Here is a 16,710-nt window from a genome sequence, read left to right on the forward strand (position 1 = left end):
CTGTAAACACAAAATCACTCATATTTGGAAATGTGGCCCTGAATGTTGTACCAATGTAAAATCTAGTATTTTTTTCTTAATGATTATACAGTCATCTGTATGTACAATTTCCTCAATGAAGCTGATCTAATGTAAGGTGATATCTAATGATTTTATACTTAATACTATTTATGATTAATTATATTTAATATAAAGCTGACTGTTGAGTAGCAATTTTCATGCGTGTTGAATATAAAATGGTAATCTGTTAATTAACTAGTAACTAAGACAATTAAAGTACACCAGTTCCCTGCAGACTGCAGGACTTCACATTTGTAGTAACTGCTAATCATATCTTGATGACCATTAAAAAAAAGCTAATTCCATTGATTTATGAAAAGTATTTGTGTTTTTCTAAGTATCTGTTTTCAACATTGCTCATAAATGTTTGTCTGCAACTGTCTATCTAATTTAAATTTAAAAAAAAAAAAAAAAAAGGTACTCGGACTGAGTCTGATATAATCATTTTGGACAAGACGTTCGAGCTTTGTGAGTTATGTATTGTCTGACTTTAATCTTGATACATTTATACAATATGCGCTACACAGTGAGCTACACAGTGAGCTACACAGTGAGCTACACAGTGAGCTACACAGGTCTGATACTCTCTCACAGGCTTCTGAAAGAAATGTATCTGTGGCCGGAGCTTAGTGAGATCGTTTTTGTAGACTGATTATTCTTGGTGATAAATATGCTACAAATGGATTGACTGATTTTTCTATTTTTTGCTCTATTTTATACAATTCCAGCAGTTTAAAGAAACAACATAACAAAAAAACCTTCATGCATTTTTTGCTTCACCAACTGAATACTTGAAGATGATGCTGATAATGAGATACACAGTCTGTAACTTGATAGCAGGACTTCTTTCAGGACTTCTTTCTAAACACAATCCATAAAAATGTATCATTTCAAGCTGTTTTTAACTGAAACTTGTAACACTGCCTGCTTCAGACAAGGTTATGTGTCATTATAGTTACCAGGGTGATCTAGCCAGGTGTCATCTTTGTGACACTGAAAACTCTGACTTTAAGCCTTACATCTGTTGCTAGCTCGTTATTCACAGTAAACCCTTCAGGCCCTACAGGAGAGGAAGGTCTGAGCATCTTTGCTTAGACCGCTGCTCCTACGACCTGGACTCCTAGGTCCTACGAAGCTGGTGAAAATTGAATAATGGAAGACAAAAAGACTGTTTGGGCAAAACTGCTCTGTAATCACTCGGACCATGCAATCAGCCATGAACTTTTCTTTATACTAAAGTATTCTAGAGTCAAATGTGAGGCCATCTGTTCAACAGCTAAAGCTGGGCTTAAATTGGGTCATTGCAAAAGGACGGTGATCACAAACACAGCAGCAAATATGCAACTGATGGCTGAAAAAAACAATCAAGGTCCTGCAATGGCCCAGTCGGTCCAGACCTCTGCCCGACTGAAATGCTGTGGCAGGACCTTAAGAGAGGTGAGCAGAAATGAATGCCTGCAAACATCAATGAAGTAAAGCAGTGTCATAAAAAAGAGGCAACATTTCTCTACAAGATTTCTCCTTATAAGACAAATTTGACTGAAGTATGAAGGAAAATATCACGGAGTATTCTTTTTACCTTTTAGGATCCCGTGAAAACTTTCTTTGTCATGTGACTGTTTATATATATATTTATTAAGGCAAGAAATAGCTGCAGGAACTTTTTCAGTATTTTCATATTGAAATGAAAAGTTAAAACTCAGGATCATCCCTAGTTTGTTAAATGCCCTTTAATTCTAATAAAGATATATCAAAATCAAACACGATTAAGACTATTTAAACCATTTGCTTTGACAAGCATGTCAGCATTGTTTGTTTGGTCTATAAAGAAATGGCTTTCACAGTTTGTTGTGGATGGCTGGCCTGGATAGAGCCCTAATTTCCTCCCCATTCAGCACATTTGTGCTGAACTGCAATGCCAACTGCGAGCCAGGCTTCACCGATACTCTTGTAGCCAGATGGGAGCAAATCCCTGCAGTCAGGTCTGGTGCAAAGCAAGAAACAATGGGAGTTGAGGATTAAATTCACACCAATTTAATGTTGCTTTTTCACCTGTCTCTACTGCTGTTGTGCTGTCTTTAATGACTTTATCTTCATGACCACTTATCAGAAACAACACCAGAGGCGGGGCTGCACTTGAAAATATCAGCTTTCAAAAACCAAACCCACACACAGCATTTCAAAATTCAGAGCAGATAAAAATGATTAACTCCATCTTCCTCTCTGCAGGAGTGGGTGTACACTCACGGACAGCAGATCCGACAGCAGCAGCACTGCCTGTCTGTCTCCACCACGTTCCCTGCCTCCCAGGTCCTGCTGCTGCCCTGCAACATGGCGGATGGCAAACAGGTCTGAGCACATACACGCATACACTTAGACAGACACACACAGTCGAGGAAGACAGGTGGTGCGTATCTGCTGGCGGGTCATAACCGTATATCATATGGCTGATAAATTAATCTAAATGTTAATTAATCTGAAGGCAAATTTGTCTAAAGATGATTGTTATACACACACACATACTCGCACTAACATACACACACACACACACACACACACACACACTCTGCAGGAGCAGATGCTTGACAGTTTTTTGGACAGGTAGCTAGAAATACAGACACACATACACACTCGCTCTTGTCATTACCTGACCACTGGGCACCTTGACGGCATCCCAGAAGCTCCTGCAGCACAGAACGACCTGACAACCAATAAATCACCTGAGAGAGAGAGAGAGCGATGGAGAGAGGCACAGGTGGAAAGGTGAAGCTAGACAGACAAAAAAAAGATGAGGAAAATAGAAAGGCAGAGGGACACAGAGGAGAGGAAGTTAAGGGAGAGGTATTGCAGAAGATTAGCTCATTACACCCCACCAACTGTTCAGTCTGCATGGAAAATTCTGCAAAAGTGTGCCTATGTGTAAATGTTCATCTGTGTGTGCGTGTGTATTTGTGTTCATCCCATCTGGATTAATGGAATCTACTGGACACGTGGGCAGGATCAGACATTAAAAACCATGTACAGGTGCTAGGGTGTATGATTCACTCAGTGTTCGTCATTGCTCTTATTATGCATTATTTGATCCATTAGTCATTGAAGCGCAAAAAGCGGGGGAAAAAAAAGGAGAGACAGGAAATTGAAGTAAAAAGAGAGGTAATGAGGGGAGCGACAAGGGGCTAAAACCAGGAGGAGAAAGACTAAAGGAGTAAGAGAAGGAGAAATGGAGGCTGAAGGAAATATTGATGTGTGATGATAAAAGAATAAAGGGTGAATGCTGATTAAAAAAAAAGAGAGAATGAAGGGAGGAAAAAATGTGGATGTGAAAGGAGAAAAAGGTAAAGAAAAGAAAAAGAACAAACAAATGACCTCGTAGGGCAGCCGTTCATCATATAACACGTCGCTGCAGCACACAGCGTACATCAACAGAAGCCCAGAGCAAAGAGTAAACACAATAAATCAAAATAAATCTTGTCACAGGATTCAAGAGTCTTTGTGCATTTGTTCACTTAATTCCTCACCTGAAGAACAGTGCGCCCCGTTTTAGGCTTCATGAGTGACGCTCAGGCTTCTAGGGGTCTGCATATTTTTATACCTCAGCAGTAAGCTCCCCTGTGGCGGCAGCAGCGGCAGCAGCAGAAGAGGATGTGCTGTCACCAAACGAGACAAAAACTTCAGATACAATAGATGTGCCAGCTGAGGGAATCTGGGGAGAAAGTTGTTGTTCTTCTGGATTGTTAACTGGATGTGACGGACAGGAGCGTACTCTCCTGCACGTGTGCTCTTTATGGAGACACTCTCAGTACACTGAGGAGAGGGGTTTGGAGGTAAGGCAGGAGGAAGAGCAAACAAAAAGATCTTTATCAGCAAAACTGATGGAGGAAAGATGGAAAAAAATGAGGAAAGTGGAGAGAAAGAATGACAGAGGTGAAGAATGTAAGGATAGAGAAAATAGAATGATAGAAATACATAGAGGAAGTTAGGAAAGGAGAATGGGAAAGAAATGAAGGAAGAAAGGATATGGGAAGGAAAATATAATAGGGACATCAAAGAAAGGAGAGAAAGAAGGAAGAAACCAAGGTATAGAAAAGAAAGAAAGATTGGAAGAAAGGAAGAAAGAATAGGGAAGGAAAAGAAAGCCCGTGGGGGCATGAAAAGAAGAAAAGAAAAAGAAAGAAGGAAGGAATGGAAAATGATGTGAAGAAAGGAATGAAGGATAGGAAAAAAGGAAGGAAACAGGTAAAGAAGGCAGGGGAAAGGAATGAAGGAAAAAAGATAGGGGCAGGGAGGAAAGTGTAATGTGGCATGGAAGAAAGGAGAGAAAGAAAGAAGGAGGGCAGGTGTAGGAAGGAAAGAATAAGAAAAGTGAGGAAGAAACAATAGGGAAAGGAAAGAATGCATGCAGGTAGGTGTAAATGGGACACGCAATGAAGGAAGGACGGTAGGAAGGAAGGAAGCAGTGAATGACAGGAAGGAATGCTAAATAGTAGGAAGCAAACAAAGAATAAATTTATCGAAATGGTATGGATAAAAGAAAGGAAGAAAGAATTGGGAGGGGAGGGAAGGAAGGAAGGAAGGAGGGGAGCTGTATGAAGGAAGGAAAAAAAGATGGATGATGTAAAGAAGGAATGAATAACAAACATGCATAAATGGGGGAAATGGAAAGAGGACATTGACAAGGAAATAAATAAGGTAGCTTGGGGAACTAAATAAAAAAGGATGAATGAAGAAAAAGGAATAAAGAACAATGTGGAAAGGAAGGAAGGCTAAATGGCAGGAAAGAAAAAGCAAACAGAAATAAGGAAGGGAACAAAGGAAGCAAAACCAAAATAGGGAAAGGAACAGTTTGAAAGGAGGAATTAAAGGAAGGAAGGAAGAACGGAGGTTTGTGGCTAATGATGAAGACAATTGAACACAAAAAGCGCACAGGCAGGTGTTTTAAAGCTGGAGTCCTTGAGACTTAAATTAAAGGACTGAAACCACACACACACACACAACAGTCACTGTGTATGTTTTGTTTGTGTTTTTTAGCTGAGCCACTAAAGCGGATCTCTTTCATGTAACTTTTAAACTTTTGTACCGAGACACACACACACACACACACACACACACACACACACACACACAAAGTGCTGTTACATGTCCCACTTGAGAGTGTGCATACGTATGTGTGCGTGCGTGTTTGTGTGTCAGAAGGCAGGAAGTAGAGGGATGATAGCTAATTAGAACGGCGATCCACCAGAGAAACAGCCCAGAGCTGACTGGTAGAGAGACTCAGACCCAGAGAGAGAGAGAGAGGAGAAAATGCAGAGAGGTTAAATTGAGGCTAGAGAAATGTGGGCGCGGTGATGGGACGAAAGACACAGAGGAAGACAGCAAAACGGGGAGTGAGAGTGAGTGGTGAAGACGGAAATAAACAGACCGTGACAGACAGAGAAGGAGAGAGAGGCAGGGTGAGAGAGGTAAAGAGAAGGTGAGAGTAGACCGTTCAGTATGAGAGGGAAAAAATACGTTTGACCTGAGGAGCTGAGAGAATGTAGCCACTTATATTCACACTTACAAACACTTTGATTAACATGCGCTGAGTGCCATCTCGTCACTCACAAACCCAGTAGAATAAGCGTCCAGTCACATACACTTCCACTAACCCTCAGTTTTAGTGACAAACACCTCCTATAGCATACAATTACAACCACAGGCAGTTGTACTACAGATTTTATTTCCTTGCAGATGCACACACATCTGTAGAAGCCCAGCATGCAAGAAGACTATAAAATTCCTCTTCATACAGTATGGCTATGCAGCCACTGTACTGCAAGGCCACCAGTGCTTCATTCCTCCATGTGGACTGCAAATAGACCAGAAAATAGTATAATAAAATAAGCATTACTCACCCACGCATGACTGCAGGGACGTGTAGGAACACTCACACCAATCAGGAGGGTCAGGGGCATGGATCGGGCCAGTGGTGGAATGTAACTTTGTCCATTTACTCAAGTACAGTTTTAATGTACTTGTACTTCAAGTTTTTATATGTTTTGTTACTTTCTTATTATTTTGCATATTAGAAAATACATCTTTACTAATATAGCTACCTAATAGTATTAAAAGATTTTTTTGTTAAAAAAAACTTTATTTGTGATGGTTAAACATTCGTTCTGTGAAAGAGGCTATTAGAAGGATCAGTTTTACCATTTTGCTAAGCACTTTTTCAACTTGAAAAAAGTTTAAACCTTGGAGGAGTGCCATTTTTCATGTAACACCATCTGCATGGCGTATTGCTGCACATGAGCATCAAAATCAAGCCAGATTTTTTTTTCTACACTGTGTTTATTTATTATCACATACACTTTATGGGTAAAAGTACTGTGTTACACCTTTTCATCTTTGAATTCAGGTGTTCTTTCAGTCCCATTTCCACAGATGTATAAAATCAAGCATCTAGCCATGATGTCTGCTTTTACAAGCATTTTTGAGAGAATGGGTCGCTCTAAAGAGCTCACTGAAAAACAACAGAGGTGTCTCTGTTGTTTTTGTTGTTCTTAGATATTCCACGATCAGCTGTAAGTGGAAGTGTTTAGGATCCACGGCAGCTCAGTCATAAAGCGGCAGACCACTTGGAAAAATCTCTCAGTAACTTGTGTTCCAGGCCTCCTCTGGTGTTTACGTCAGCACAAAAATGGTGCACCCGGAGCTTCGTGGCATTAGTTCCCATGGCTGAGCAGCTCCTGTAGGTGTAATGTGGAGATGGCTCAGTACTTTTGTACACAATACATAATGAATTGTTCTTTCATGCAGATCCCTGTCCCTTGTTCTTGACACATTCTGTGCCCCCAATTTACTTTTAAGTTAAAGTTCCAAATGAGGATAACTTTGATCTATTTTCAAGGTGCACATATTAGTGAAAGTAAATCTAAACACCATCAAGCTTTCTAATGTATAGAAAACATTATCGTGAGACCAATGCATTTAAGTGTCTGACCTTCATGAAGGTCAGACCTGCTCTTACGTTAGACTGAAAACTGAAACTTCATTATTATTGTGTTAAAAATAGAAACTCTGCAGTAGGACCTCAGAAGGCAGTGCACTTTTTTCCTTTGCATGTGCACATTTATTATTGATGGCAGACTTAGTTGTCCTCGACATGAGGGTGTGCTGCATAGGTTTCTGGAGGGATGTTCTTCCATTCTTCAGAAACTTCTTTTTTTTTTCCAGCTCTTATTTGCTGGAGGTGCTGTGTTGCTCTATTTTTATCTTTAAAACCCCAAAAGATGTTCTGTTGATTTCAATCCAGACAGCATCCTGGGATGTCAAAGTTCTTCAGAAATTCCTGTGTGAAATATTTGAGGATTTATTGAGAGCGGATACATTTTTATTCTTTAACATTTGAGTGATTTTGCATGGAGTGTGTTTATTTTGTATACTTAGACTTCCTGTCGCACACTTCCACTCGCATATTTTACTGTGACAGATTACTTAAAATCTCAGCTTTTTCTGATTTCAGTTTTTCACAGAAGCATATCGGCTTGTGTTAACCAGATATAAATCACAGCTTGTGGTTTTTCTTGAACAGTAGGTTAGTAGCACAACTTGTCACAAGGTAAAAATAGGCAAAAACATTGAAAGAAAGTTGGTCTTTCTGTCACGTCCTTAGGATGTTTCTCTATCACAAATCTGTTTTCTTCCTCTGAGGCACCAGACTGTTTTTTCCTGGAACTCATTTCTGTTCCTGGTGCCATGTCTGTTGGATTAGAACGACAACTTGCAGTCAAATCAAAAAATCACAGCACTAAAGAGATGGAGTCGCAGATGTTCAGAGTGAGAAGGAGCAGCAACCTTAATATTGTCAGAAAAAAGCGAATGGGCCTCATGCTGGAAACCAGATTTATTTTTGAATAGAGTGCATGAGTCAGAAAATGGTTGGTGTTCACCTCTCTTTTAAAGGTTTGAGTTGTCAAACCTGCCAACGTGTCCTCTATTCACCAAGAGGGAAAAAACACAGACACACAAAAACAAACTAAAAGCCATTTGTTTGATGAATTCACCTGAGATTTAAATGATAAGAAAGTGCAGTGGTGCACTTTAGATGTTCAGATATATTTCCTGCAAATCCATCATTGAGGCTCATCAGTGATCAGCCCCAGATTCATTCTGCAGCACATCGACAAGCCCAAACATCCAGCCTGAGTCATAAAGAACTATTTTCAGCCACAAGAAAAACAAGGAGTTCTCCAACAGATGGTTTAGCCCCCACAGAGCACTGATCTTATCATCATGGAGCCGGTCTGCGTTTTCACAAAGAGACAGTGAGACAGCCTGAATTCACAGAAGATCTGTGGCATGTCCTCCAAGATGCTCAAAACAAAACCACCTGCCAAGCAGGTGTACCTGCAGATTTATTATTTCAGTGTTGCTTCCTGTTTGCTGTGAATCTTTGAAAGCATTTGAAAGCATCCTTATCCTTTTCTATTTAGAGCCAAAAACTTTTTTCAAGGTGTTTTATAGCTGATTAGATGCAGAAGTAACACTTGACTGTATTACTTTTACAGCTGCTGTATTCAGCCTCCAGTGGACTCTAATGAAAAAGTTCAGCATACTCCCTGTGCAGATTCTTGCATTTTGCACTTTGTTATCATGCTCTTGTTCTTTTGTGCAATAAAATATAATAAAAATGAAGCTTTATAGTTAAACTTTCTAGCTGGTGACTTTGCTCTCACCCTCTCGTACAAATATGATCATTTCCATTTCCACCCTTATGACACAGTGGCTACATCCATCTTTAATGTACAGTCTCTTACCAGGGTATTTTGATACCTGTAGATTCCTGGAGAAAGGTGATTTAATTTCAGCCTGTGTTGTTCACCAGGTTGTAAAAGACTCCCATCTCCCTTGAGTCATCCTGAAAGGCAACAAAAGGCTTATGAACTTTAATGTGCAGTACTTAAAAGAGAGACAGTGATGTGTAGAGAAAGACCAACGCAACATGTTACTCTCTATAGTCTGCTGGAGCCGACACTAATGAGTTGAATACTAATTAATTTACTTTTAATTATCCCTCCGTCTTTTTTTTCAATTAAAAATCTCGGCGGCCCGTCGCTGTACTCTGATGGGCATGTCATCTTGACAATGCCGCAGCAGACCCACAATGCACTTCTACAGAACAAAGCTGATTTGTGTGTGTGGGGGTCTGTGTGACTGTGTGTGTGTGTCTTTACAATGCCTCATGAGATCAAGATACATGACAGTGATATGCTTCAGAGGCTCAGAAAATACAACATGGCTGCTCCGAGCCAACGTAAGCATAAAAACACTGATACAAGGAGATAACCACACAAACGTGCAAATTATGAAACACAAAGATACAGATATCACACAAATGGCACACACACACAAATAGTTTCTATTTTTCCCTCGTTTTGTCTCTCTTCTTTTATCTTTTATTCTGTTTTTCTTTGTCTGTCTCAGATGGCTGGGTTTCAGACCCACTGCTAGATAAAAGCCTCTCTTCATGTCTGATCATATCTACTGCTTTGTTTCACAGCTAAAGAATCCAGCTATGAATAATACACACACACACACACACAGTGTCTGTCTGGTCAAAGAGCCACTGGATTGTTGAAAAAGTCAGGAGACTTCTCCATCTAGTGGTGACTGTGGGGAATCACTTGCTGTCCATTGTAAACTGAAAGCAGTCAGAATTTATGATTACCCCTTAATCAATAAATGTAGAGAGTATAATTAGATGTGGAAGTACAACCATAAATATGTTTTTATTACCAGGTGGCTTCAAGTAAAGTTGGTGGAGTCATGTGAAAAATGTTAGTCACTTTGCATCTGTAAAAAATGATTTTAATGAATATTAAAGGTGAGAATAATTTCACTCCTGACAAAAACACAGCTTTTAACATTAGTCTGAATGATTCCAATCAAACAATACAAACAATTATTGAAGTATTATTTGAGTAAAAAGGGAACAAATATCATCAGTGAAAGCAGCTGTAAACTATTGAGCTGGCACATTTAATAACTCCAACAGGGAGCCTGAATCAGTGTTTGATTTGTTTTTATTATTAGGATTACTTAAATTACTTTCTTTTTTCATGAACATTTTAACAGCAGTTGAGCTTGGCACAACTTAGAAGTGATTTTTGGAAGAATATTTTACCATTGTAAGATCCTAATCACTTATATGGACATGGGTCATAGACAGGCTGGAGCCCAACTCAGCTATAGGAGTGTGAGAGGCTGAGTACACCCAAGAGCACAGCCATGCACACCTAAGGCCAGTTTAGAATCACCAATTAGCCCGAGTCATGAGTCCCACGAAAACCCACACATCCACAGGGAGAACATGGCCCAGCTGGATGGAGGATTGAAACCCAAGATCTTGTTGCTCAAGTGCAACTTTTTTTTCCCACCCCATCTTCACAAATACATATTAAATGGAAAAAAGAAAATCTGAAAGCAGATATTCAAAAAAATATCACAAGATTTCTGAATGATATGAGGTTATTATAGAATAGAATAGAATAGAATAGAATAGAATAGGAGTTTTATTTTGGACATGTAAATATAACTAAAATAACAAGGAAAAAGAAAAACAAAAAGACAAAAAACAACAAAAACAAAGTAAAGACATCAAGTTGTCATGAATATCTCTGTTCCTACCCCCTTATTTCTTATAGCAAATCAATGTTCTGAGTTCAGATAATATACATTATAATCTCACAATATACATGTTTAGTTATATACAAGTCTACACTCATATACAAAACACACATAAAATAATTTAAGCTCACAAACCAAAACAACAAACTACACATGTATTCTTCTTGAACTGCTCTAATTTTGCTCTTTTACACAGATGACAGATAAAAAAAGATTAAGTGTGTCGCTGCTGTTAGAACTTGACTTGGTCTCACTCATTGATCATATGCAGATGCTTCATATATGACAATAAATCAGTGAAAATTTGCACTTTTCATACTTGTAAAATCTGCAGACACATGCACTTCTGAAAGTAAAGATTTGATCACCAATAACAGCGTTCAGGATTCAGTGAAGCGTGCTTCTCCGACGGGTCCTCTGATGAGAATTGTGGCGCTAACCTCTGTTTGGTGGTGACCATGCGGCGTACAGTTCCTGGGGATTTCTGCTGAAGCATCCTGGTTTTTTTTCTTAGATGTTATGTTGGTGTATTGTTAGATTCGGTGGCGGCTGTATAGCCTGCATATTCCATGCTTTCTAAACTACTTCAGTGACTTGAGCGAGGCCTGCCATTCAGTGCCGTGTGTGCAGGTGTAACCCCTAAAAAACTTTTTCTTTTCATTTTCTTTTTTATGCGAAAGAGTGTGACATCAGCTCTGTCATTGTCAGATTCGTGTTTCTCAGCATATTTCTCTGCGGTCATACAGTAATACACCTGCTCAGCAGAGCATGACTGAAGACCTTTTCACAGCTGCTGCAAGTTTCTGCATTCATTAGCTCCTCCGAGCAGCTCTTGACTGCAGTACAGCAGCTGGATCAATAGTGAGCAAAAAAAAAATGAAGCACAGCAACAACAACAAAAAATTAATTTTTGGACTCCTTATTTGTGGTATGTTTTCCACACTAACCAGTAAATATTTTGTTTTCTAATTTACATGAGATGATAAGGTAGTTAAGATGTTAAACATTTGTTTTTAACTTTTTAAATGTTTTTTTTCTTCATTTTTCCTGCAGCGGTGGCAGAAGTCAGGGACTCACTTGGAGCACCTCGTCTCCCGGTTCTGCCTGGACTCGGAGATGGCTCTGGACGGGATGGACGATTCCCGAATGTTGGTGATCAGCCCCTGTGAACTGAGCGCATACACGCAAAGATGGGAAGTCCCCTTCTCCTGACCCCTGACCATGTGACCTTTACTCCCTCTTAAAAAATGTGCCCTGTCACACTCATCCCTCAACTCAAAGAGAGAATGCTGCTCACACACTGACCATGCATGAGCAATCATGTCACGGTGCTGCATCGAGGATATCTGAATAGAAAGCTGATGAAGACTTTTTTATGGGTCTTTGTAGCATGAAAAGAAATGCAGACCTTTCAGGTATAAAGTCCTGATTTATTTATGAGCTGCACTGGTTTGAAATAATGTTGCTCCAAGAGACGCCGGAAAATTGTGTGGTTTGGAGATTCAAGTGTCTGTATTGGAGAGTGAAAACCAAGTGCACCTTAAAACCCAGAACTTTCAAATAGCTGAGATGGACAAAAAAAAACAAACAAAAAATAACAATCATAGAATGTTTTCTGTGTCTTTTGCAATCTGCTTTTAAAGGATGTTTAATAAGCTGGAAATTAAAACCAAGCACAGCTCGAGGTTTTATTTCAGTTGGTCAAATACCTGTCACTGTCTTTACTGCAGCATCCCAGTCGGTTTCTTACTGGGATCTAACCAGAAACTCACCAAAGTAAAGCCCCAGTAAACAGCACAAAATGTGAAATCTTTAGTCTGTCACACCAAGCGGGATGCAATCATCTCCAGTCTGGAATATATCCTGAGGTTTTTGTTTGTTTGTTTGTTTGTTTGTTTTGTTGCTTGGCTTAAGCTTTCATTTACTGCTTTGGGAATGGTCTCAGTTATTGAGGTTCTCAATTATGAGGACACTTTATGTACAAGTATCCCCTGTGATCCTAAAGCTCTGGCTCCACCCTGCTCTAAATGCTCCGTTTCATACCATTTTTTTCAACGGTAGGCTCTTTGTGATGTCAGTGAGAGAGGATATTCCTAAAGTGAGCACAAAAGCCCCACCCATCTTCTGTTCAAACCTTCTGTTTGCAAGGGGCAGCCAATCAGAAGAAAGTAAGCTTACAACAGCAGCTCCTAGTTTTTGTGGCATATGCCCCATTTTAGAAGCTCAACACTCTCGAGAGTTAAAAAAAAAACGAGGATGAACGATAACAAAGGATCTTTGTGTGAGGTATAACTCCTCTAATGTTGAGCTTTAAAGGTCAGTGCAGCAGCATCAGCCAACTATTTTGTATACTCTGCCTAGTAAAAGCAAACCCAGTTTCACTTCATATTTTTCACCAGGTTGACAGTGTCCCACCTGCAGTGGCTCTGTGCCCCACCTACAGGACCTGCCCCACACTTTAAGAAACATAGGCTTAAAGGGTGGGTGGCCTTAAAGGAACAGGAACTAAAATGGCCTGTTTCAGAGAGGATGAACTTAGGAGCTGTACCAAGTATGAGATAAAGAAAGATTATTTTGAACTATGAATGATGCAAAGCCACCTTAAATGACTAGAATTGCTCAGTGCTCAGAGTAGAAAAGCGCTATATATATATGCCAAAACATTTACCATTTACCAAATAAAAATTAGGAAATGGGAATAGGAATGCTGACTTTTAGAAAGCTTTGCACCTAAACACAGTCTAGATCTAGAGTAGTTTCTGTACGCCAACCAAGGCTGCCTACTCTGGGACTGCTAGAATTCCCATATTGTTAGTGTTATAGGGTTTGCACAGTGGATGGAGCATTTTAATGGGTTCTTTAAATGACTGTAACTTCCCCATTAAAACTTGGCCTCATGCAGCTCTCTTGGCCATGTGAATAGCTTTGATTGCAGAAATATGAGGAAGAGGATGAAAAGGAAAGAAATAAACAATGAGGGGAGTCACATTAGGTAACACAAAACCTGAAATTTAGAGCACGCCCTGGCTTAACTACAGGATGTAGCATAAAAGCAGACAGGACAGAGCTACAGGTGCAAATATGGACAAACAGTCACAGTGGAAAAAAATATGTAAGAGGAAGAACAGCATAAATGCAGCAGATGTCAGAATATCTACATGCTGGTAAATCAAATCAGCAAATTTCTGATTCCTGTTGCCCAAATGAAGCAGCTGCTTCACACAGCTGCTGTGCATGTGAGACTTTTTATACACAAATGAGATTTTTTCACCATAATTACAAAGTATTGATATTTATCAGGCAAGTTTGGTAAATTAATAAAAGTGATGCTATTTAGGGTTTATTTTAATAAATGTGTCCACTCTCGAGGCGTGCTATGATGCAACCAAACCTTTTGTTTTTCTCCTACCTGAGATTATTTCTGAGCACTCAGAATGGGCACGAGGTTGGGCTGGTGGAGCTCAAACCTGTGGGAAGAGTCAAAATCCAAACTGATGTTAACTGCAAGTCTTCTCTAAATCGCCTCTCTGTCTGTTCACACAATGATTTTTAAAAATTGTAGAACTTCTTTGCGGTTCAGTTACATAATGTGTTTGACATCTTCAGCATCAGTTTGATATCCTGTTTGATTCCTGAATCCTGAATAAAGCTTTTATAATGGCTGTTTCTATTTTATTGACATGCTTATTGTGCAAACTGGGAGCTGCTGTTGGTGCAAACACAGTGCTGCTCAAAATATTTACAAAACTACAACTAATCTTTTCTTATGTTTTACTCTTTACACAGTTAGGTCCATGTTTGGACTATGGCACATTTTCTTGTGATCGTGCATCCTCACAGTAGACTTTATATTAATTCATTAAATTTAAGGGCTTTAAAGTACTGCAGTAACAGGTTAGAATTGCACAGCCTCATGTTTGTTTATAATGCAAGTATGGTGTCATATATTAGCTTCAGAAATACAAGGGTATTTCCTTTGAGATCTGCAGCTGTGGTTGTGAAACCTCTGTGTTCAACTTCAACAGAAATCCGTTTATCTTAAGAACCAACTGGTTATGAAGGTCGCACCTTTATAACCAGTTGTACATCCTTTATAACTAAGAGTGTCTTTGACAGTGAGGACCTGACTGTTCACACACTGGCTGTTCTGTCCTACATCAGCGTCACATAAAGCAGAAGCCCTGGATGAACAGTCATGTCAAAACACTCCTCAAACCACGCAAATCTGCTTTTAGGTCCACCATATTACCAAATTCAGGGGGCAGTCCAACACAGTTGTGGACCTGAGCATGCATTAACAAAAGAACTAAACACCTTCTTCTCACACTCAAAGTCCACTTTAATCATTCCTGTTCCCAAAAAATAATCTACAAACAGCCTCAACAACTTCCACCCCAATGCACTCATACCTGTCATCACTAAGTCCCTGGAACAGCTGGTCTTAAAGCACATAAAGGCCACCCTTCCTGTCTACCACCCCCCACCCCCCAATTCGCCTGTATAGCAAATAGGTCAACTGAAGACGTAAAAAGCAAAGCAGATGATCCTGGATTTTAGGAGGCACATAGCAGACCTGCCTCCCCTCTATATAAACAGTGACTGTGTGGAGAGAGTTCAGGATTTCACATTTCTGGGCACCGTGATCTCTGCTGACCTCTCCTGGGCTGCAAACACCTCCACCTCCTACCTGAGAGTGCTCAAAAGGAACAGCATCTCTGCAAAGCTGCTGGTGACCTCCATCACTCAGTCATCCAGAGCATCCTCACATACTGCACCACAGTGTGGTTCACACACTGCACCCAGGATGAGTGGAAGAGGTCAACACAGTGCAGGAGTTCATCAGCTGCCCCCACCCCTCGGTTGCAGACATCTATACATCCCACTACTGCTGCAGAGCTGATGCAATCACACAAGACTCCACCCAACCTCCATCCCACCTGTTTGATCTGCTGCCCTCTGGGAGACTCTACAGGTCCATCCAAACCAAGACTAGCAGACTCACGAACAGTTTCTTTCCATGAACCATCGCTGTATTGAACACACGTGCACCCCAGCCAAACTCACAAACTCACACATCAGTACTGCTCACACTCATACAACACATACACACGCCCACTTTCGGATCTATATAACCCCTGTACATTTGTATAGTTTTATAGTTGCTATTTTTGTTATAATTTGGGTTTTTCCCCCCTAATTTATTTTAAATGCTACTACCATGTAGCTGCTTCTAATTTCATTGAATATTTGATGTTTAATGACAATTAAACAATTCATGACAAAAGGATTCTGATTCTGTTTGGTTTAATTTTCTTTGTCTGCTTTAAGAAGTGTCTTTTGTCATGAACACAGACCATTGTCAACACACAATGGTCTGTGCTGCCCAGATTTTCGAGTTTTAAATGCATCATTATAGGCTCTCCGTCCGTTTACACGAGCCTTCATGTAACTCAAAAAAAAGTCTGTGAATTGACTATGTGCACGTTAGCATATGCTACTTCCGGTGCGGAAACTCCTGTGGGGAGCTTTGTTTCCGGTGTCCTATTCGCGCCTGGTTTACGGTCCAAAACAAGTTAAGCAAATGAATGAATCAAGCGGCGATTTACATTTCTATAGATATCTTGGGCATTTACCCAATATATCTGTAAATGATGTTCATCGACTTGTCGATATTTTTTCCCCGTGCCTCAGAGCAAAAGAGAAAAGGGATTCAAATGTTATATTTCTCAGCTGTCCCTCGTTTATCGCAGGTGTTATGTTCTAAAAATAACCAGCGATAGGTGAAATCAAGTAGCCAATTTGCAAAACGTTTCGTGGACATACAGTACTGCACTTCAGAGTCACACTGCTAGCATCGATGCAGCGATTCTGTACTGTACAGGAGAGACGTCACGGAGGAGATCGTCTGCAGCGATCAGGACGCAGGACACAATGTGACGTAAAAAAAAGCATGCAAACTTGCACTAAAAAATCCACGAAACAGCC

The 16,710-nt window shown here is 40.0% G+C and overlaps 1 protein-coding gene across 1 annotated transcript in view; it reads left to right on the forward strand.

The window, feature by feature from the left end:
- galnt14 (UDP-N-acetyl-alpha-D-galactosamine:polypeptide N-acetylgalactosaminyltransferase 14 (GalNAc-T14)) overlaps positions 1 to 14,387 on the forward strand; it is a 214,963-nt gene extending 200,576 nt beyond the window's left edge. The window contains exons 14-15 of the mRNA XM_084954131.1: positions 2,290 to 2,409; positions 11,779 to 14,387. Of these exons, the coding sequence (XP_084810257.1) occupies positions 2,290 to 2,409; positions 11,779 to 11,937 (279 nt within the window). The 3' untranslated portion in view covers positions 11,938 to 14,387. The remainder of the gene's footprint in view (positions 1 to 2,289; positions 2,410 to 11,778) is intronic.
- The last annotated feature ends 2,323 nt before the right edge of the window (positions 14,388 to 16,710 follow it).

Source organism: Perissodus microlepis, chromosome 15, assembly GCF_051167445.1.
Source record: "Perissodus microlepis isolate ML-2025 ecotype Zambia chromosome 15, ASM5116744v1, whole genome shotgun sequence".
In the NCBI taxonomy this organism is placed as follows: Eukaryota; Metazoa; Chordata; class Actinopteri; order Cichliformes; family Cichlidae; genus Perissodus; species Perissodus microlepis.